At 36.9% G+C, this 23,146-nt stretch overlaps 1 protein-coding gene across 2 annotated transcripts; it reads left to right on the forward strand.

Annotated features, from left to right (window-relative positions):
- The first annotated feature begins 133 nt into the window (after positions 1 to 133).
- shda (Src homology 2 domain containing transforming protein D, a) lies at positions 134 to 13,527 on the forward strand. 2 transcript variants are annotated; one of them, XM_055201444.2, is made up of 8 exons: positions 134 to 307; positions 1,004 to 1,068; positions 1,264 to 1,600; positions 7,087 to 7,240; positions 7,814 to 8,011; positions 10,015 to 10,195; positions 11,189 to 11,308; positions 12,236 to 13,527. In XM_055201444.2, exons 3-8 carry the CDS (start codon positions 1,268 to 1,270, stop codon positions 12,420 to 12,422), a joined length of 1,173 nt encoding a protein of 390 aa, XP_055057419.1. In that variant the 5' UTR covers positions 134 to 307; positions 1,004 to 1,068; positions 1,264 to 1,267; the 3' UTR covers positions 12,423 to 13,527. The 2 variants fall into 2 exon arrangements, with proteins under 2 accessions (XP_055057419.1, XP_055057420.1); XM_055201445.2 differs by lacking the exon at positions 134 to 307 and adding an exon at positions 667 to 749.
- Positions 13,528 to 23,146: the final 9,619 nt, after the last annotated feature.

Below are 23,146 nucleotides of genomic sequence, written 5' to 3' on the forward strand. Positions count from 1 at the left end.
GCTTGCATCTACTGTATTATTATTATTGCACATACTCCGCCATTGTGTATTATTTACAGTATTTAATCCACCATTAAGTGAATGTCATCCCAAAACCACTCTAAAACTAAATGCATCAGCAAGAACGAAGACAAAAGGACTCTGGTGGGCTTTACCAACAAGTCAAGCATACGCTGAGCTGAGCTGCTACAACAGCCAATACAATCCAATGCATCTCATCTGTTCATCCGCACGTGCACACGCTCGGCACTTTTAATCTTCCTTTCAACTCATTTATACTCGTATTTTGCCAGTGCATTGCTGAGAGGTTAGTATTGTGCGAGTACTTTGTTGGTTGTCGGTGTTTTGTTGGTTAAACTGTCGTTGTTTGAAGAGGAACGTGCGCTGTTGCAGGATTTGTTGGGCTCGCGCCGCTCGCTCCGTCTATGGCTGGCTAACGTTAGCTAGCAGACCGGCTAACAAAATACATGTTAATTTGTTATTTTTTACTTTAGTGTTTTAGTGTAGTGCAGTATTTCATAAGGGTGTGCAGTTTTCTTGTATATAATCGCATTTATCCGCAAATTGAACTGATGTAATGTTTGATGGAGGACTTCAAATGTGTTAGCCGGTTCGCTAACGTCACTTTTTATATGGGGACTAACGTTATATGAATGCATCACTGTAATAAAATGAAATAAATCCGTCTGTTTCGTGAGTAAACGTAGCAAAATAAGAAAGTGGGTGTGCATTTGTTTTTGGTTTGACTGGTTTGTTTGGCCAGAATCAGCGATGGGTGCTGAACTTTCTCTTTTAATAATAATAACAACGCTTTCTTTAGTTTGTTTATTTTAGCCATTACTGTCATGTTTAATACGCTTTCCAAGTATAAATGTATTGAATTCATCAGCATATATTAAATTATGGTAATATATGGTAATTTGTTAGAAATGTCTTTGCTCGGGGTGGAGGAATAAAAATAGCTCTTCATAATAATTCTTCGTATTTCTCCTTCATTTATCAGAATCATTTATTGCAAGCAAAGAGCAGCTGGGTGTTGTAAAGCTTCGATGCATTGGGGAAACTGAGGTAAGATATTGCGCAATATCATTTATTGACACACACACACACATTCTCACTGAATAATAAGTGACTTATTGGTTAGGTGTTTCATACACAAGTGAGATTTATGGGTTTGTTCTGTACTAGAATAAGGATAAAGTCCTTCATAGAAGTGTAAGCAGTTCCTCCCACGTTCATTTGTTTCTCTCGTGTTGTTTGTAGACCCATGGCAAAGTGGTTTAAAAATCAGCTGAGTTTTGGCAGCAGGAAAGGACCGCCACAGCCCCCCAAACCGGACTACACCGAGAGCGAGATCCTACGGGCCTACAGGCTTCAGAAAGAGCTGGACTTTGAGGACCCCTACGAACCCTCTGAGAACCGGGTTAATAGCAGGTCGGGGTCCTTGGAGGTGTTCCCCTCTTTTGGCACGGTGTTGTCCAATGGCGTGGAGGTGAAGATCGTGTCTCCCAAGCATAGACTGATAAAAGTGGAATCTCAGGAATTCGGGCGTAGCAAGATCCCCTTAAACATTGTGACCTTTGAGGAACCGCAGGCCCCCGTAAGAACCAATGCTTGTTTTCTTAACATTAAGCGCTTAATGGTTTTAAAAGCCTGTTAAGAGAACATGAAAGAGGGTTTATGACTGACATTAATCCTAAGTGGAGCTCATTGTTTGCATTTATAAACTTGAAGGTAATTTCAATGTGGTGCTTTCCAAATATTACTTTGCTTGTTTAAACAGCTCCCGACTCTCTTTATATCTTGAACAATGTCAGACTGTGTGCCACATTCATTGTAATGTTGCACTGTTATTCATACTTGGGTTTTAGGGATTTGGACAAATGTTACACTTAACCACAATGTTTGTCCGATACATAATAGATGAACACCACAGATCACTTTTTATAAGAAAATGTAATGGTGATTTTGCGCTTATTGCATTGTTACAATACAGACTAGAAAATTGTAACAATGACTAATGGACATTAGTTTGTTTATATATGGCTTAAGTGTTGTACTTGCATGCTCGGTTTTCTTGGCATGATTGTGTATCAGATATCATAACATTTAGGGGATATGTTGTGCTGGACGGTTGTGCACACGCGGCAAGATGATTTGTTTAGTGTAACTCTCTGATGTTTGATTTGGTTGAATAGATTTGTTAAGTGCACTTGACATAGGCGACTTCCTTAGTCATAACAAACCTAACTAAACATGCATACACACAACTCAAAAGGGTTTATAGGCTTGCCTGTTTGTGACATCAAAGGTTAAGCATGAGGGCACAGAGAACCATCTGAGTGATTATCACGAAAACTTGGTTTTAAAAATGTCAAGCATGAAAATGTAAAAATTGCTTAAATTTACTTTTTTTCCCACCAGACATTGAAAAACAAAGTCTGGAGGAAATGGGAAAATTAATTTAAAAACTTATCTTTTAACACTTTTTGTAACATAATTTTAAAAATTAGTCCTAAAAAATCTCATTACCGCAACAGTTAGAAAACATCAACACTGACATATTTTCAAAATGACATGACAAACCTGAGAGATTCTGCACATGCATTTAAAATCAAAGTATTATGCTTCTATTAATTAAATTAACATTTAATAAGCATCTGTTGCGGTAATGATAATCAAAATGTCGTGTAAGTATTCTGACAAGACAATATTTCAAATTAACTGTAAAAAAAATGATCTTACCTGGTAGCCATCTTGAAGTAACTGGTCCATGTGCTTGGTCACTCAAAATCAAACTTTATTAAAATTCTGTATGTGTGCTTACTGCTTAAACTGTTCTCAAAAAGTGTTGCGGAGGATGAGAACATCAGGCATGGACACATCATTTTCCTAATTTTTCTTCATTATTATTATACATGAATATTCAGTAAATATTTTTTCTGTCATCTAAAGTAGTCTAGCAAAACATCCATTTATTTTTTTTTCTTTATATTTTTGTGTTAATTTAATTAAATTACAACATAACGCATGTTCAAACACAGCCGGACACATTGCGGTAATGAGAATTCTGGCAGAAAATGAGATAAAATTTCCAATTATAAATTCTTATGTTGAAATCACACATTGTGCAAGGTAGAACACAGTATTGTGTTAATTCTGATGCTTTTTAATGTTACTATATTACACATTTTAAAGCTAAAATCATTAGTGCCGTGGTGTTTCAATGGTTTCGTGAAAATCACCCATCTGCATTAACCTAAATACACTTAATCCCCTCTCTCTCTCTTTTTCTTTCATCACACACTGTCAACTCTATATATCTTCATCCTCATAATCATTTTTCTCTCTTTTTTGAAGCAATAATTCACCCAAAAATGTAATTTCTGTGATTATGACTTATGGCTATGATGCAAGATATTTGGCTTTTTTAAATAAAATTAAACAAAGTCACAAAATAATTAGAATTTTGCATGAGCTGCTCTTTTAAATAGATAAACTGGGGTTTCTCTCTATCTCTATGTTCTGGACCACACCAGACCCTGTGTGTCTGTTTCCAGACCTGTATGTTTTATTATTAGGCTCATTTAATGCATGCTGGAAGCAAACATAAGCGCTCGGCTAAACCTCTGTCTTTCTTCAGTCATGCACTATTATCCAAATTACAGCGAAATGCTGCTGTTAACTGGACCCAGGCACGCAAAAAAACAGGTTAGAGCTGGGTCATAACCTCATTGTTAAGCTCTGTGTCTGTTTTGCTCTGAAACACCTTCAGGAGTTGATGTTTCTGCAGCTCTATTGTTAGAGCATTCCACTAACATGGCAAAGGTCATGGGTTCGAATCCCAGGGAAAACGCATTCAGATAAGAAAAGTGGATAGGTTGAATGAACTGCAAGTCTCACGCAATTTGTATTAATTAATTTATACGACTGCATTCGTATGTTTTGTACGATTTGCTTTCGCCTCTGTGACACTGGGGTTAGGGCCGGGATTGTTTGTATTGTACAGTTCACTTGGTGCTAATTCATACGAATTTACCAACTCGTAAAATGCGCACAATTCCTGTGAGATCAAGTCACTTTGGAAAAACACATAAATTAAATAAATTCTGTGTAAAGTCTGATATAAAATGTGCTCCTAGTTTGTGACACCAAAGTGTGTTATTAACCAGCCAGCAAAATTTGAATGTTTAAAAAAAGCCAAATAAATAAAATAAGGATATTTGGATATTGGCAAAACTAGCAGGATTCTCTGCTTTCAAACGCTGGGGGCGTGTCTGCTGACAGGGTTCCCAGATTTTAGTTAACTTCGGGGACGCCTCCAATGGTAAGTGCGTCTGAATGTGTATATCAATTTCAACAAATGGTGAGGCTTAACGACAAAGACAGAGTGACGCAGGAGCCAGGAAGTATACAGGGACGCAGGAAGTATGGCAAGGGAGACGCAGCGTTTCGTTCCCTTCTCAGGGAAAAACAGTTACATACAGTCCGAGACGTTTTCATGTGTCAACCTTGTTCTGAAACCATGCCCACACTCTTAAGGGGGTCGCACACCGCACAGGCAGCTCAGCGCTGCACCGTTCTAAAAAACTTGAAGACATTGTTTTCTATTGAGGATACGCACACCGGCGCCGACAGGTGGCGCCTGTTCGCGGCACCTTTGACTCAGGAAGTTGCTCAAATCACCTCAAATCTCGCCACAGAGCGCCACCCACATCATAAATAACATCATATTTGTCCCAAATCATTAACAATTAACATTGCCTGCTAACGTATATTTTGCCTTTTGAAGTAGACGCTATCTGAATAAGCTCGCGCTATTTAATGTGCACTTCCGGTTTACGATACCGCCGAGTTGTCCTGGACGTGACTCGACGCGGTGCTGAGCTGCACGTCCGTTGTGCGACCCCCTTCAGAATGGGTGTGTTAAAAACAACACATCAGTGTTAGTTTAGGGACAACACACTACATGCGTTGTCCCAGAATCCACACATCTTTTTGTTATAATTTAATCAACACATTTTGTGTTACTTTTAACGCAACTTGTGTTTTATTTTAACACAAAATGGCACATAATGGGGCGGTTTCCCGGACCAGGATTAGCTTAATCCAGGACTAGGCCTTAGTTTAATTAGGAAATATAACTAGTTTTAACAAACATGCCATACTATAAACATTACCTGTGTGCATTTTGAGGTAAAACAAAGGGCACTGATGTATTTTAAGATATGTAAGTGCAAGTTGTTTTCAGTTTGGAGAGCTCTTAAAAGTGTTTAAATCTAGAACTAGTCTAATCCCTGTCCGGGAAACCGCCCCAATGTGTTTAAAGCATAACACAAAAAGATGTGTAAAAAATTAACACATCCTTTCTGAGAGTGCACTCGCAGGAAAGCAGCCGTCTCTCTCAACCTTCAAATACAGCTACAACCTGAATGTATGCTTGTGATTGTGTTAGAGGCGGGGCCATGCGCGGTGGCTCCAATGCATCATCGAGTCACCTTTTTAGCCCCGCCCAATTAATCTTGAACACAGAACTGTGGAAGAACTATGTAACAGTGTGTCTCCACAATTCAGTACTACACAGTTCACAGTCTTTGAGGCTGTTTACACTTGGCATTAACATGTGTTTTCGTCGATCGGATCACAAGTGGACGACGTTAATGCCAGGTGTAAACAGTGTTCAAAACGTTTTGAGCTCGTCCACTTTCGACCACTTTCAACCACATCCAGAGGTGGTCGAAACCACTTTCGATCGGATCGCTTTGGAGTTGCGGAACGCACATGGGGTTGAATGCGTTCGAACAGCCACACGCTACCGCCTTCTCTCCGCCCATTTATCTAATCTGAGGTATTAAACACAAGTTTTACGTCTTTTTTGACTTCTGGCGTGAACATTCGGTGAACAGCGCTATTTTTAGCCTTTCATTGATAAAACTAAGCGGCTGATCTCCGTAGTTTCGTTTTGAAAGCGCGTGAAAGTTGCGCGATCCTATTTCATCAATTGCGCTGAAAATTCAAAGAAAGCTCTTACATACTCATGTACAAAACACTGTGCAGCATGTTTACTTGCTAAACAAGCAGTGCACTCCGACATAATATTAGTTTGCATCCATGTAAACTCATAATTACTACCGCTCGGGTTTGAATGACAGCAGAGAGACTCGCCCATCGTCTCACAGACCACCCCCTCATAGTATTCAGCACAGAAGCGGTCGAAAGTGGACAAAAGAGACGGATTTAAATACCAGGTGTAAATGTAATGTGTCTCTCTCGTCCACTTGTGATCCGATCGATGAAAACACATCTTAATACCAAGTGTAAACAGCCCCTGAGTAACGTGTTTCAGTAATACATTTCAAACATTTATAATGTGTTTAGAAACAATGACGTTAAAGGGGAAATTTTTAAGATGTCAAATAAATTTTTGGTGTCCCCAGAGTAGCTCAAAATACCATATAGATAATTTATTATAACATGTTAAAATTGCTAATTTGTAGGGTTGAGCAAAAATTTGTTTTTTTTTTATGCAAATGAGCTGATCTCTGCACTAAATGGCATTGCCATGTTTGGATAGTGCAGATTAAGGGGCGGAATTATCCCCTTCTGACATCACAAGGGGAGCCAAATTTCAATGACCTAATTTTTCACATGCTCTCAGAGAATGGTTTACCAAAACTAAGTTACTGGGTTGATCTTTTTCATGTTTTCTAGGTTGATAGAAGCACTGGGAACCCAATTATAGCACTTAAACATGGAAAAAGTCAGATTTTAATGATATGTCCCCTTTAATATCAGATGGTTTTTGTGTGACATGTCAAAAATTGTGTCTGGATATCTTGGCATCCCTTTAATTCTCAGTAGAACCACAATTCTAGCCAAACACTGTACTCTTCTTACAAGCACAAAAACTCTTGTGCTGTATTTATAATGATACAGATTGATAAATTGGTATTTCGACCGAATCTGGCAGTTCAAAGCTTTGATTAAATTGCGAATCATTGTGCCCAGTTTACTTCTTTCTTTAATTTTGTTTTAATTTTCATCACATTACTCAATGCTTGTTTTCCTCTCTTGATCTTTTTTCAGGTGGTTCCTTCAGCTCCAGTGGTTGGGGACTCTGATTACTCGGACCCTTTTGATGCCCGGCCAGACCCACGGCCCAGATCCGACTGGAATCAAGAAGCTGTAGAAAACTCCAGTAGTTACATGGAGCCGTTTGAAGCACAACGATTCATAAATGGTAAATCAGTTCTGCACTGCAACAATCATAATACACCCCAAAGAGACTTCAATGATTATCTTAGCCTGTTTGGCTTGGCATGCATGAATGCTTCATAATGAGTCCTAAGCCTGAGGCTAGATATGTTTTTAAAGCAGAGGAAAATATATTTAACCCTTTTGTAGGTTTATGCTATTCAAAATACATCAAATGATTATTATGTATGTCATTTTTGCACTCTTTCTCTTAACCTATCCAGATTTCTTCATTCTGTAACAGATCTATACATAAAGACTTGACATTTTATTTTATGCATTTGACAATCAGTTTTATCCAAAGTCACTTACAGTGCATTCAGTCTTTACTTTGTCATCAGTTTGTGTGTTCCCTATAAATAGAAATGCGATCTGGGATTTAAAAGCATTTGGTTAATATCATTATCTCATTACCTCATAGGACCCTTTTTGCATGTTGCTGTTGACTTTAAAACAATGCATATTATATTATTGGTGTATCTTCTAATGGATCAATAAAAACATAAGATATGTGTGTGTGTGTTCTGGAGCCAATGAAAGTGTTTGTATTGTTGTTTAGATCTCCAGCACAGCACAGATTGGGGCAGGACCAGCCCACAGCTCTATGACAGCCCGTACGAGGAAAGAGCCCGATCCCAGGAATCCTCACCAGAAGATGAGAGGGAGAGCCATCTGCCCCAGGACGATGAAAGACCTGCAGATGAGTACGACCAGCCCTGGGAGTGGAAAAAGGAGAACATTTCGAAAGCCTTCGCTGGTAAGAACGTTTGCTTCATGCTGATGTGTTCTCATAAATTTCAGTGTAGTTAAAGTCGTCTTAAGGAAGTTACATCACTGCACCACCATGTTTGCAACGCCTCCAGGTCTTGATTCCTCTAACGGTTGATGATTGACTTTTTTCACTAAAATGCAGAACTAGAGCGGTTATATTGACTACTGCAATCTCCTCCATTCATAGCAAGTGCAGTGATGCATCTTTGTTATCTTTGATGTAGGCAATCCAATAGTTTGCTCCTATATTTAGACAAAAGCTGGGTTAAAAAATATTCACTACGGCAGTTGTTAACTAAATCCTGACTTTTTGTAAATAGTATGTAAAACAGTATGCATTATGCAGTCAAAATGTGATTATTCTGCATTGCTAGCCTGTCACATGACATTGTTTCATGCTTGTTACATTAAATTCAGAAAATATTTAACTCATTACCGGCCAGCCATTTTTTTGAAAAGTTGCCTGCCAGCATTTTTTGCGATCTTCACAAAAGTTTCACAAAATGCCTACCAGGAAAATTTTCTTCTACAAATATATAAATATACAAATATATCAAATGAAAGAAAAGACCCTCTGCGTTCAAACAAACAAAAAAATGATCAATATTTTTTCTGTTTATAAACTCTTAAATATGGGTATTTTTCTTTAAAAAATAATTCTTTTTTAGAAAAAGCTTAAATAATTGCATTTTGGTGATTTTGTTAGAGATCAGATTCAGAACGATTATCAAAACATACACAGAGTTTAAAATTAATTGAATTAATTTTTGAAAGGTTTTGCCTTTAAGCCATCTAGTGGATAATCGCAGTATTGCAGATTAACATTAAAATTCATCAGGAACATTTTAAAATGCAAACAATTTTTCTTAATTGGTGAGATAACTCGTCACTGTGGGGAAAGAGTTAAAATGCTTTTAAAAATAATTTTTAATCCAATTTTGTGTTAAAACGTTTTCACATAAAACTCACGAAAAATCTCACAAAGGAGATGTGAAATGAACATTACGATAATGCTTTTAAGTGGGTAAATCATTTAAAGAGTAACTAAACCCTAAACCAACTTTATTTAGTTAATGATCTGTAAAAATGGAGCTTAGTGCTGTTCATTGATTTTAGTATGTTTTTTGACATTTGGATATAGACATGATATGTTTCAGCAGTAACAACATAAACAAGCTGCTGTCGCGGTCTGCATGTAACTTCCGGTAAACTCCGCTAAGAATAAATAACAACAAAGTTCTTTAAACGTAGTTTATTTATATAACAAGCAAAAAAACAACACATAGATTACCTAGGAAACCAAAACATTTGTTACTTTCGACGTGGCATTTGTTCAAGAGATCAGTTTAGCAACTAGTCAGACCATTAAAAAAAAACGAAACCAGAAGAAAAGTTCGGATCCAGACGTGCGTCCCATAAAGTGTTTCAATACTACAATATATGGTGTAAAGACATCTAAGTGCTGCCCTCTTCAGGTTGAACGGTGGCTACTGCAGTTGAATTTTCCTCTTGGATGTTGGGTCCAAAAAATACCTCGTGATGTAAGCAGGTTCAAGCTCACCACGCCCTTGTTACATCTCACCACACACTTGGTACGAGGCTTAGTTCATCCCCTCTATCTCCGTTGGGATCTGCCCACTTTTCTTGCATTTTTCAAATATTGCCAGTGGGTGGAGTCAGGCTCTGACCAGGGGTTTAGTTACTCTTTAAACTATAATGAAATATATATTGAAAATTATGTAACCAGCAGCATACTGGTGTGTAACGAAAGCATCACACAAATCAGAGTTTGATTTCAGTCATTGATTTCAAACTGATTTCAAACTTGATCCTACTCAGTCAATATTAAAGATATGATGGTTATATTTCCACAGAATGTTCTTTTACATTATGCAGGATTTTATGTAGTAAACAGTAAATCACAAAAATAGCTTGATTTTCACGGGCAGGGTCACTTATTACAAAATGCTTTTTATAAATCTTTTGTAGTGACGTTTGATGCGAAAGACTGGGATCAATCAACGCTGCCCCGTGATGATCTGCAATGGAACGCAGGGGCATACAGAACTGGACCCCCGTCAAGCGGGCCCACCAGCCTGCGCAAGCCCAACACTCCTCACGGCATCCTGGGCGAGAGGGTGGACCCCACGCTGCCCCTGGAGAAACAGGTGTATGTATACACACTTCCTGCTTAATATACATCAGCTCGAAAACAAATACAAGGTAACTTAAAGGTGCCATAGAATGTAAAACTGTATTAACCTAGATGTAGAAGAAGAATAAAAGTTCTGCACATGTAATGACATATCGTGAGCCTCAATCACTATTGATTGCTCCTTCTTATGTAAATCTCAAGCATGCAAAAGAACGCTGGAAAACAGGCCAATGTGGTCAACATAACAATGACTGTGATGTAACAGTCGAGATGTACTCCCCAACATTAAATTACACATTAAATTAAGAACAATGTTGTTACAATGCAATCCAACCGTCTCCATTGACTTTGTATTGCGAGAGGCCGCCTCATTGTAATTTCTGGCTTATAACAAAAAACTGAATAATGCCTAAAAGCTGCTGTGTGACAGGATGTACAGCTAACAAGCCAAAAAACCCAGAAATAAGTTTTTATAAGCTGTCGAGCCGTAAAACCCAGCCTTTAAGGAGAAAAAAGTGGATCGCCGACTCTGTTTCCCTCTAGTGGGCGCAGTTCTATTAATAGTAGTACTATGAAAAGTTGCTTGTTTCCACATTTGTGTCTTCAAACGCTCGTTTCTGGGGTCGACAGCTTATAAAAACTTATTTCTGGGTTTTTTGGCTTGTTAGCTGTCACACAGCAGCTTTTAGGCATTATTCTGTTTTTTTATAAGCCAGAAATGACAAGGGGGCGGCCTTTCGCAATACAAAGTCAATGGAGACGGATGGATTGTCCCCCCCCCCCCCGGTGGGCATGGTTTTCAGGTTATGACGCGTTGTCTCGATAGACCATTTAATTATAACGGCAAATCCTAGGGTTGTAAATGTACATGTAAAACCTTCTCAGGATAATTTTTGCACTTAATAAAGCCACATACCTTCTATGTAGAGATCAGAGAACAATTTAACAGATTATTTCAATGCATTCTCTGGCACCTTTAAACACACTCATCACAGGATGTATTTTTAGGTGGTACCACGGTGCATTGACGCGCTCAGAAGCCGAATCTCTGCTCACTCTGTGTAAAGAATGCAGTTATCTGGTGAGAAAGAGCCAGACCAGCCGGAACGACTACTCGCTCTCTCTCAGGTACTGTTATAACATGAGCAAAGTCAAAATACTGGATCATTTCCCTTAAAGCAACACTATGTAGTTTCCATGTAAAAATGACTTACAGCTCCCCCATGTGGTTGAAAAGCGCAACAGTGCCTGTTATCAGACACTCTTCTGCAGGCAGGGGGAGGGGCGGGGCGGGGCTGTGTTTCCTACCCTCCACCGCCACTTTCAGAGTATGCTTGTAGCAGCTAGGAGGCTGCTCAGGTTGCAGCAACAGTACAATTTGTCCAGTTAAAAGTTGTTCTAACACTGAAATAATTTTAGAGACATTATTTAAAGGTAAAAAAACTACATAGTGTTGCTTTAAAGGTGCAGTGTGTACATTTTAGCGGCATCTAGTGGTGAGGTTGCGAATTGCAACCAACGGCTCAGTCCACTGCTCACCCCTCACTTTTGAAACACATAGAGAAGCTATGATAGCCACCACCCGACAAACATGTCATCGTCAGAGACAACTTGGTAAAAAATGTTGTCCGTTAAGGGCTTCTGTAGAAAAATGGCGGCCCAAAATGGCGACTTCCATGTAAGGGGACCCTCCGTGAATGTAGATAAAAACATCTCATTCTAAGGTAATAAACACATAACGGTTCATTATGAAATGTTTTTATAAACTCCTGATAATATTGTTTTGAATATTATTTTGCATTTCTGTCAAGAGATCATTCTAAAAATTACACACTTCACCTTTAAGTTATTTATCTGCTTAATAGCCTGGCACTCTTTTATGTTGTTTGTCACACCGCAAAGCAGTTATGTTAAAGTGATGCTATAAATGGAGTAAATTAGTTTAATGTAAATTGGGAATGTTTATGAGCATGTAAATCCATACATGGACCACTATTTCACTTTCACTGATCGCTTCCCTAATGGATCTCTCTGTTCATCTGTGTCTGTCCGCAGGAGCTGTCACGGGTTCATGCACATGAAGTTCTCGCAGTCTCGTGATGGGAAGTTCATCTTAGGAGAGAACAGCCCTCCTTTTGATTCAGTCTCTGAAGTCATTCATTACTACACCACAAACAAGCTGCCCATCCGTGGAGCAGAGCACCTATCCCTGCTGTTTCCAGTGCTGGTGCAGACGCTCTGAGACACACGTGCTTATAACACACATCATACATCTATACTTGCTCAGGGCTTAACACAGACGCTTAGTTTTCAATGAGTAGTTTGAATTTTGGGAGTTCGATTGAATCCAAGACGTATTGATGTGGTACTATGTTGACTGATGGAGGTTTATTCTCTTTACTGCACATGAAATGTTTTTCACGATCACGTCAGATTTACTGTAGAAATTGCATTGCATAAACATGCTCGAACGTATCAAAGTCACACTTTGGATTGACACGAGGATGAGTAAAAGATGAAATATTTGAGATTTTTTAATAAAATGTAGACCAACCAAAGTATTTATAAGGATTTTACACTTTTAACATTTAAAAGCAGTGATCTCAGTGGCTTGGTATGGTGTTTGTTTTAGTGTAGCTCATTCTTTAGGAATCCAGCCCTTGATCAGACACTAGAAATGATGAATCAGACATACAGTATTTAACAGTAAGGAAGTCTAACACAGAACTGGAATGTCCTGTGACTTTCACTTAACCGGATAGCCATCTGTTAGTAATGCTTGGTTTGGATCTGGAAGCGATGACCCTCTTCTGTTCACTTCACTGCTTCTGACTTCTAGAATGACAGGAAGTTGTCATTTCTGTGGCTCTTTGTTTTAGGCAGCTGTCACGATGCTACCCATAATTTTACACTACTAGCAACCATTTTCTGATGACTTCTTACTTTGATAAATCTACACAAACCATCACTTGGTCACCTTGCACAATTACCCCAAGAGCTGAAATCTACTGTTAGTCCCTAAATAGATGTATTTTTAGTAAAAGCCAAGTAAATACTAATGTTTTCCTCTTGCAGTATTGTGTTACGATGAACAGCTTTAATATTGACCAGCAGGAAGCCGAAAGGATATTGTGATTGGTTTATTTATATGACCTCAGGCAGAGCTGAGACTGATGGGAATATGACTACACATATAAACACACACACTGCTGTAGTTCTGCACACAGGGTATTTAGTGCTAGAGATCCACACGGTAGCTATTGTTTGTTATGATGACTGTAATTGTAGTGACTTATTTCTATTTGCTTTTTTGTTTCTTTAGAATAAAATGAGTTGTTTTCTAAAAATGAAGCCTGGATTGTATTAATTTCGCATATTGCCCATGAAACCTCACTAGAGGCGACATTGCTGTTCTGAAGCGACTCTCTTTCTCTCTCACACACACACATACACAAATAAATTCCCTTTAAAGCTTTCATGCTACTGTAAAAAATAGGTCAGGTCTCCATGTGTTATACATGCTCTGTTGTTGGCTTCTCAGTGTGTTTGGAGCGTGTAGTGCTATTTGTCCATCATTCTGCTTGGTAATATCTCGTCATAAAGTGCCATCCAAAATGCACAGTGCAAAGCCAACAGGAGTTAACTTACAGGCTGTGAGTCAAAGCGGGAGGAATTATGATAATGACCGTCGTGTCCATGTCAACAGGTCCAGTAACCCACTAAGCAAAGGGTCTTAAAAAGACGTCATTATGACGTCCCATGAGGAGCCAGAATGAAAGTTTTTATGACGTCTTTTTATGACCTGTTCTGAGCATTCAATATTGATGTCAAGGGGACCTCCACGCAAAGTAAAACTATTTAGATATTATATTTGTATATATAATCGTTATATATAAAAAAATCTAAAAAAAATATTGCTTATAGATAATTTCCAAATATACCAGTTCCACCTTAACTATCTGCGTCTGCAATCTTGCTCTCTCTCTCTCTCTCTCTCTCTCTCTCTCTCTCTCTCTCTCTCTCTCTCTCTCTCTCTCTCTCTCTCTCTCTCTCTCTCTCTCTGTCGTTCAATAATTGAAGTGAAGTGACGTGAACTTCACTCTTCCCCCTACGCTTGCTCTCGCTGGATAATTGTTACATGTACATTCTCTAAAACAATGTCATCCCCATTACAAAAAGTAGTTTTAACAAAGCATTGTTTTGAAGTAGGACCATACTGACTAAACAAACCAAATTTACTTTATTTATTGTCATTTCTAAGGCTCGTTTTTGAGAATTTACAAGATTCTGATGTTTTATTGAACATGTTTTGTCACCATCATGGTGATCAGTGTTTCCTTTAGTTGGGTAGTTTGCACAAAGTGTTTGTTACCAATGCCATTACTTGTGGCTTCACATTAATTTCATTGATGGTCAGAAGTGGTGGCATAATATAACTGAACTAACAACACAGATAAAACATTATACATTTTGTATAAAAGTAAACTTTTATTTCAGTTTTGTTTGGAGCAATAAACATACTTCTGTGCATACTGCTGCCTACTGTAACGGATAATGAAACCTCATGGCTGTAATCAAAACTCTAAAGTCTAGAATTTTTTGACACATATGCAGACATCAAGAATCAGCCCATGAATCACAACGATGGTGAGTTTTCTAAATGTTGCAATGCATTGCACCAGCGTATTATGAAAACGCATGATTCCAGAGAGTGTCACCACTGTTGTGATTCATGGGGTGATTCTTGATGTCTGCACATGTGACAATAAATTCTGGACTTTTCATTTTATATAAGCGCTTCCCAGTGGTAGTATGAACCTAAATAAGTTGGATGTGACACCTTAAATCAACTGAGAAATTGAGACAATACTACATGGTTTTCAAAATTAATTTACAGACTTTACATATGTGGAATTACTGTTGATAAACGTTCAGTGAAGTTGTAAGATCCACATGTGAGTTTTGTTTGTAACATTTTTTTTTTTTGCAACAAATAACATGCTTTAGCAAACACTCTTATAAAGACCAAACACACATGAAAGGTCAAAGAGTCAAACTATCCAACTAAAGGAAACACTGATCATCAAAATGGTGACAAAAGTTTTCAATAAAACATCAGCATATACATCTCTGTTAATTAAAGAGAGAGAGAGAGAGAGCATTTACGGTGGAACTTTATCTATGAGCAGTGCTATGTTTTTGAACACACATTCATAAATAAAGATAACATTATTTATTATTTTAACAGCTTAACAAAATATTCTACAAAAATACACGTGATGTTTATGTTTTTGACTAAGAACTCATAGACCACATTTGTTTTTGTTTTGATTTCCCGAACCCCTTTTGGACGTCTACCTGACGTCCAAGAGGGGTCATAGTCAGACGTCCAGATACTGTACCAGATCTGCACGTTGTATAGACTTAGAGATAAGGGCCTGGACCAAACGACCTAATATAGACATGATCTGCACGTCAAGCAGACGTCTCATGTTTGGTGGGAAGTTAACTGTTGCCTACAGTCTGTGTGATTGTTGTTGTTAAAAAAAAGAGATTTATGTTGGAGACGATAACTCGCGTCATTGTTTATTGTTTACTGATGCTTATGGTGTCGTCTCGTGTTTTAATAAGTCATCAAGTGTCCCGAAGTGATCAAGTGTCTTTACCAGTGCCTGAACCCCTGTATACTGGGTTAATTTCAAGATGCGTTTATGCTCCCTTTCACAACACTCCAAAAAAAATTTGTTTTTATTTTATGGTATTTACTGTTTTTGAATTCAGCTCGAAATGTTTCGGGCATTTAAGTGACGTGTTTCCGCGTTTTCACGTGTCCATGGCACGACTTTCTTTTCCGTGCCTGTTTCATGTATTGGTTACGCAATTTTTTTCATTTTCTCAAACCATTGTCGCCTCAAACCATTGTCGCTTGTGATTAGGGTTAGATTTGTGGGGTTTTTTTAATTGTTTTTGCGCGAGGATGGGTTTGGCATAAATACAGATGTCATTTTAAAGGGGACATATTATGAGATTTTTTTTAAGATGAAAACTAAGTCTAAAATAGGTCTGAGCAAAAGTGTGCCGTTTTGGGTGTTTCATTTAAAATGCAAATGAGCGGATAAAGTGCAACCACTGATCACAATGATGGTGGTTTGTTGCAATTGAAACTCAATTGTGCTGTGAAATATTTTATCTCTCTCTTTCTCTCCCTACTAAATGGTTGTGCTGTGGTTGGATAGTGCAGATAAAGGGGGCGGTATTACCTTATTCTGACATCACAATAAGGGCCAAATTACAATGACCTATTTTTCACATGCTTGCAGAAAATGGTTTACCAAAACTAAGTTATTGGGTTGATCTTTTTAACATTTTCTAGGTTGATAGAAGCACTGGTATGGAATAAATTTCCCGCCTAATGTATTGAGGTCATGGATCAAAAAATTATATGCGTGAATGAAAAAATAATAAGCGCAAATTTGACCTTCAAACAGAATTAAAATTAAATTGCACAAAACTGAAAAACGAATGCAAAGTTATCCAAATTGCATACAAAATGACATTTTCTTTGTTTATATTACTCCTTTATTTCTTCTCTTTATTTGTTTTGTATGCTTGTGCTGTTTTTTCTCTTGCTCTTATTTCCACACTCTGCACTTGCTTTTCCAAAAGTTGCAGTTAGAGTTTCATGCAAATCAGGGCGGACTTAAGCGTCACCATTGGTCCGCTAGTTTTAGATTGACAGCTCCTTTAGCCAATCAGTTGAAGGGGAAGTTGACGTCACTCCAGTGCGACTCCCGGCTGCATAGTCGTGCAGGAGAGGATGGATAACCGTCAGCTGGCAAATATTAGACAATTAAATATCATTAAACAAAATATTGTTAGTGTTTGACAGAAATACACTTATGTCTGTTGTGAGTACTCTTTGTCAGTTCTTTAAGATAATGTGTCATCCAAGTAAATGAAAGTCCGTTAAAGTTCGTTTAGGTTTAGGCAGTGGAGTGAGTCTTTGCAGTTTAAGGCTAAAATGAATTACATACATTGGCTTTACACATTCTATGCTCAGTACACTATAATGATAAAGTGATAATAGTTAAGTTATGTGCAAACGTATACAGTATAAAACTAAAAATATTACGATATCATAAGCATTCAGACCTTTCATAGATGGCTGTCTGCTTTTTAGGACAAATACATTTATGAAATAACCATTGGTAGACTTCAGCCAAGTTGTACATCTGAACGATCTTGACCAAAAAAAAAAAAAAAAAACATAATAGCAAACGGCCTGAATATCAGTGTGGTGCTTCAGGTTTTTATTTTGAATAAATGTACAGTAGTTATAACATGTTATTAAAGGAAGCTTTGTGTTTCCTGTAGGGGATTTCCCAATATTGATAAGAAATAACGCATTTTCAAACCAATTGCTTTTGTTTTATTTTCAGACCCATTGTGTTTACTCTGGCATTACATTATTTGTATTAATACAAATAAATAATACAAATCAACAATACAGAAAAAGCTTTGTTTATTATCTGTGCTAGGTATAGATGAACTGCATAACCGAGTTAAATGACACAAATTAAAATAACTGTATGCTAAATTTACATAAATTATAAACTGATGCTTTAAGCTCCAAAGTATCCAGCAAGCTGCACAAAATGAAACTAAATACACAGGAAAATCCCCAGTGTTAAATTAACTCTACCAGTGTTAAATCAACACTATTTGGTGTTTATATAATCCACACCAAGATCGGTGTTAAAAAAGACCGGTGTTAAAAATATAACTCTGAATCAGTGTCAAAGTTAATGAGATAATGAAGTGATGATTAAGACACCAACGGTGAACACCTGCTGGTCATTCAAATCAATTACATTTTGGACATTTTCCTGTCTCTAAATTTTTATTTTGATGACTCGTTTTCTGGAGAAAATACTAAAATAATAAAGAAAGACAAATTATTAAATGCAATAAATGAATACTGTTGGGTGTATGCCTTCAAAAGCTTTCACATTTGCCTCTCTATCAGCATCTCTGTTTGAAAATAAAAAGATAACTTGCAGAGTTATTTTCTAATTGGATAAGTTTAACTTCTAAACAGCTGTCAGAACAAAATACAAGTGCTCAACTATTCCAGCATCCACACGCGTGATTTAGTAGACAAATGTTCTTTCTGATGCGATGTCTCACAAGTCAAATAGACATTTATCACAAAATGTATCACATTAAATCTTAAGTTTGTGTTTGTTATGAGTTCATTTGAAGTCACCATTGCTGTGATTAGTGTTTCCTTTAGTTGGGCATTTGTCCCTTAATCTTCTCTGATCTAACTCTCCTCTTTTAGCAATAGCAACAATGTTTTAGTAAAACTCCTTGTTCATTGCTTCATGTAAGGGGAAAACCTTCCAGACCTTCTCAGTTTATTTTTATTATATTCTACTCTACAAATCATTGAAACATTTGATCACAAATAAATTATAAAGAAACAGGCATATAGAAAAGCTCTATGCAAATGACATTGTATTGAATGAGACTGCTGTAATGCTTTAGTGTTTTGTTGTTGTTGTTGTTGTTGTTGTTTGTTGTTTTTTGCTTAAGAAAGACTTCATGATTTCTGATACAAATCTCAACAATGGTGACAGTTAATGGTAAGAAAGTTGCTAAATTTTGTCATGTTGCAATGCATGATGGGATTTATGAATGAGTTTTCTACAATCCTGGTACCCAGCATGCATTGCGGCATGAAGCTTTGTTGTTGATTGTCACCATGATTGTGTTTTATAGGCTGATTGTTGATGTCTCTTTGTGTCTGACTAACACCACAGATTAGATTTGGGTAAACAATATTTAACTCTTCAGGGTATGTGGACTTTTACAGCACTGTTGGATTTCATGGGAGCTTCACAGGGTTGGCAGAACATAAATTAAACACTTATATTCAGTTAATTACTTTGTTATGATATCATTGAATCCCAAGACTTATACTTTCATACTAATTAACATAGTAACAGTTTAATACTTCATTTCTCTCATCTTTCTCTGCTTTAACAGATGTGTTTTATAAACACACTGCCACAATCAGCAGAAGAAAACTAACACTAAACTTCAAGCCCCAGGTACCCAACTAAAGGAAACACTAATCGGAGCAATGGTGACTTACTTTATTAACCAGATTTTCAGCAGTTCTTTAGAAGTTCAACCTATCATCCATGTAACTCTGCAAGCAAGTTGTAATTTTAGTTTTCAAACAGAGATGATGATAGTGTTCATTTAACTGTGGTGATTTCATCTATTGCATTTAATAATTTGGCTTTCTTCCTCATTTTAGTATTACTTTCTCCAGAAAAAGAGTCAACAAAATAAACATTTTAAAGGGGTCATATGATGAAAATGTTAGCATTGCCACTTTGTAGGTGTGAGCAAAAACAGGTCATTGAAATTTGGCTTTCATTATGATGTCATAAGGATATCTTATTAGAATAATACCGCCTCCTTAATCTGAACTCTGAAAGAGAGAGAAAAGAAGGACTTGACAGCACAATTGAGTTTGAATTACAACAAACCACCATCATTGTGATCAGTGTTTGCACTTTATCCGCTCATTTGCATTTTAAAAAACACACCCAAAACGACACATTTTTGGACTTGACAGCACAATAGAGTTTCAATTACAATAAACCACCATCAGTGTGATCAGTGTTTGCACTTCATCCGCTTATTTGCATTTTAAAAAACACACCCAAAACGACACATTTTTGCTCAAACCTACAAAGTGGCAATGCTAACATTTTCATCATATGACCCCTTTAAGACAGGAACAATTCCAAAATTTAGTTGATTTGACACGGAATGACCAGCAGGTGTTCACTATTAATGACTCAATCACTTCATTATCTTATTAACTTTAACACTGATTTAGTGTTTTTTTAACACCAATCTTGGTGTGGATTATATAAACACCGAGCAGTGTTAATTTAACACTGGGGATTTTACTGTGTATATACAATCTCTGAATTGTGAATCTCCATTAATAGTCCTTTATTGAGCCAGTTTTCATATTCTGACAGCATACAAAGAAAATCAGTTTAAAAACACCACATTACTTTCTTGCATATGACGTGTGTGAATAAATAGATACACATAATATACTTTAAATATTGGACATATATAAATATTGGACATAAGGAGATTGGTTTAAAGATGTTTAAAATCTCCAGCATGTCTCTTGATGTGTCAGAGCCAGAACACAGAAATGGATCAAAGTAGCCAGATTTAGTGAAAAAGGTTTATTTATCACCACATATATTAAGATTATTAAGGTAACAGGCAGTGTTGTAGAAAGGCTACATGTGTTTCAAACTGTACACGGGAAGGCACGTGTACAGTGTACAGTTTTATAGGACCTGTTGCAATAAGACCACGTTATATTGTGCCAAAAAGTTTGCAATATAAACGTAAATACAAATATATAAACATGCATTTAAATCCAGCACTAAAATGCCACTGTGCGTGTATAATGAGCACATTAAAAGCAAAAGTATTCATATAACGGCATTTAATGTCTCGTATTACAATAAATGCTACTCTCATGACTTCACATAACAGCATAAATTCATGAATAAACATATAAAGAAGCAGGATTGATATGCAAACTGTACTATTATTACTTAAATAAAGGTAATATTACTGAAGTAAACTTTGAGGTAAATACGCTAAGCTCTAACCGCTAAGTTTAAATAAGCTCAATAACAGTAGAAAAATTAAATTTTCTCTCAAAACGGACTCTATAAATGCCAATAATTATATTTAAAGAAACTGTACATGCATACTTCACTACCTGTGAATATACAAAAAGTTATCTGAAATTATCAAAGCCCATCTGACGGTTATCCAGCTTCACCTGCACGATCGCCTGCTTTGAGTCGCACCAAAGTGACGTCATCACCCTCTCTTCGACTGATTGGCTAGAGGAGGAGCTGTCAATCTAAAACTAGCGGACCAATGGTGACGCTTAAGTCCGCCCTGATTTGCATTAAACTCTAACGGCAACTTTTGGAAAAACAAGCGCAGAGTGTGGAAATAAGAGCGAGAGAAGAAACAGCACAAGCATACAAAACAAATAAATATGAGCAAAAAATATTAGAGAGAAGAAATAAAGGAGTAATATAAACAAAGAAAATGTCATTTTGTATGCAATTTGGATAACTTTGCATTCGTTTTTCAGTTTTGTGCAATTTAATTTTAATTCTGTTTAAAGATCAAATTTGCGCTTATTATTTTTTCATTCACGCATATTATTTTTTGATCCATGACCTCAATACATTAGGCGGGAAATTTATTCCATACACTGGGGACACAATTATAGCACTTAAACATGGAAAAAGTCTGATTTTCATAATATGTCCCCTTTAAGCATTGGTTTATATGTTTATTTGTCAAAATTTTAAACTGTTATTGCTTGGGGTTGGAGTTGGGTGAGGATGTCATTTTATGTAACAAAGTTGTTCTAACCCCAATCCCAAGCGACAATGGTAAGAAAATAGGAAAAACAATTGAGTACTCATGGCACATGGATTTTCCACCTCTAGTCCCAACCGCCATGTCCCAAGACTTTTTTTAGATATAAAATAAATCTTTGGGGTCCTCGGAGTAACCATGTGAAGTTTTAGCTCAAAATACCACAATTTAATGAATTTAATTTGATGAAATATAAACACTGATCACACTGATGGTGGTTTGTTGCAATTGAAACTCAATTGTGCTGTCAATTATTTTCTCTCTCTCTCTTTCTCTCTGCACTAAAGGGGAGTGCCGTGGTTGGATAGTGAAGAATAAAGGGTGGTATTATTATAATAAGATCTCCTTATGACATCATAAGGAGAGCCAAATTTCAATGACCTAATTTTTCACGTGCTTGCAGAGAATGGCTTACCAAAACTTACTGGGTTGATCTTTTTGACTTTATTATTTTCTAGGTTGATAGAAGCACTGGGGATCCAATTATAGCACTAAAACATGAAAAAGTCAGATTTTCATGCCATGGCCCCTTTAACACTTGTTTTAATACGTTTTTGCTTTAACGGCCTTCCATATACTGACGGCTTTCCTTTTCACCAATGGAAAGAGAGCGAACGGGCGTCGTCCATCTTTTTTTTTTTTTACAGTTTTTGATTATTGCAAACAACACGTCTAACTAAATAGTACACAAGTTATTAAGTTACTATATGTATTTTTTAACTAAATGACTAACTAACTAACACAGTTTAAGCCTCGTTTCCTTTAGTTGTTATACATTTACATTTTAATATTTTTTATTGTAAGTGAAAGTGATTGTAGGCAACTTATGTGTCACGCGTCCTGTCTGTGTCTGCCCGTTTTTCTAGTCTGCCTTCTTTCCTCTTGATCCTGTGTTGTTTGTCTAAAAACATTGATTTATTTTGTTTTGTCATATTTTTGAGAAGCTGTGTTGTTGATGCAGCCATTTTGCGTAATTGATAACCGGCAATTTATTAAACAATACGGAGGAAAAATACTCGTGTACCACTCTGCTCTTTGCTAGAACCGGAACTACATTTATTTGCATATTTCCTTATATGGAAGACAGGTTACATACACGTGACATGAACACTATGAGGGCACATATATTATAAACGTTAACACCCCCACTTGCTCTCATAATGTACAATACTACATATTACAACAACAATATACCAGTAACACATGAACAATCTTGTGTTTCTCTTTCATTGCATTTACATGCCAAACATGAAACTCTTGAACTTTTCTAATTTAAATTTTGTCACTGGTTTAGTCAGAACATCAGCCACCATTTCTCCTGTGGGGCAATACTCAATTGTCACTTTGCCGTCACTGAGTGCTGATCGGATGAAATGATATCTTATATCAACATGTTTACATCTTTGACGACATACAGGGTTCTTTGACAGAGCAATTGCACCTTGGTTATCC

This window comes from Misgurnus anguillicaudatus, chromosome 2 (assembly GCF_027580225.2).
Source record: "Misgurnus anguillicaudatus chromosome 2, ASM2758022v2, whole genome shotgun sequence".
NCBI classification, from domain to species: Eukaryota; Metazoa; Chordata; class Actinopteri; order Cypriniformes; family Cobitidae; genus Misgurnus; species Misgurnus anguillicaudatus.

Coding starts and splice junctions, on each gene's coding strand:
- shda (XM_055201444.2), top strand. CDS start 1,268: ATGGCAAAGTGGTTTAAAAATCAGCTGAGTTTTGGCAGCAGGAAAGGA. Junction 1,601..7,086: donor TTGAGGAACCGCAGGCCCCC/GTAAGAACCAAT, acceptor ATCTTTTTTCAG/GTGGTTCCTTCAGCTCCAGT. Junction 10,196..11,188: donor CTGCCCCTGGAGAAACAGGT/GTATGTATACAC, acceptor ATGTATTTTTAG/GTGGTACCACGGTGCATTGA.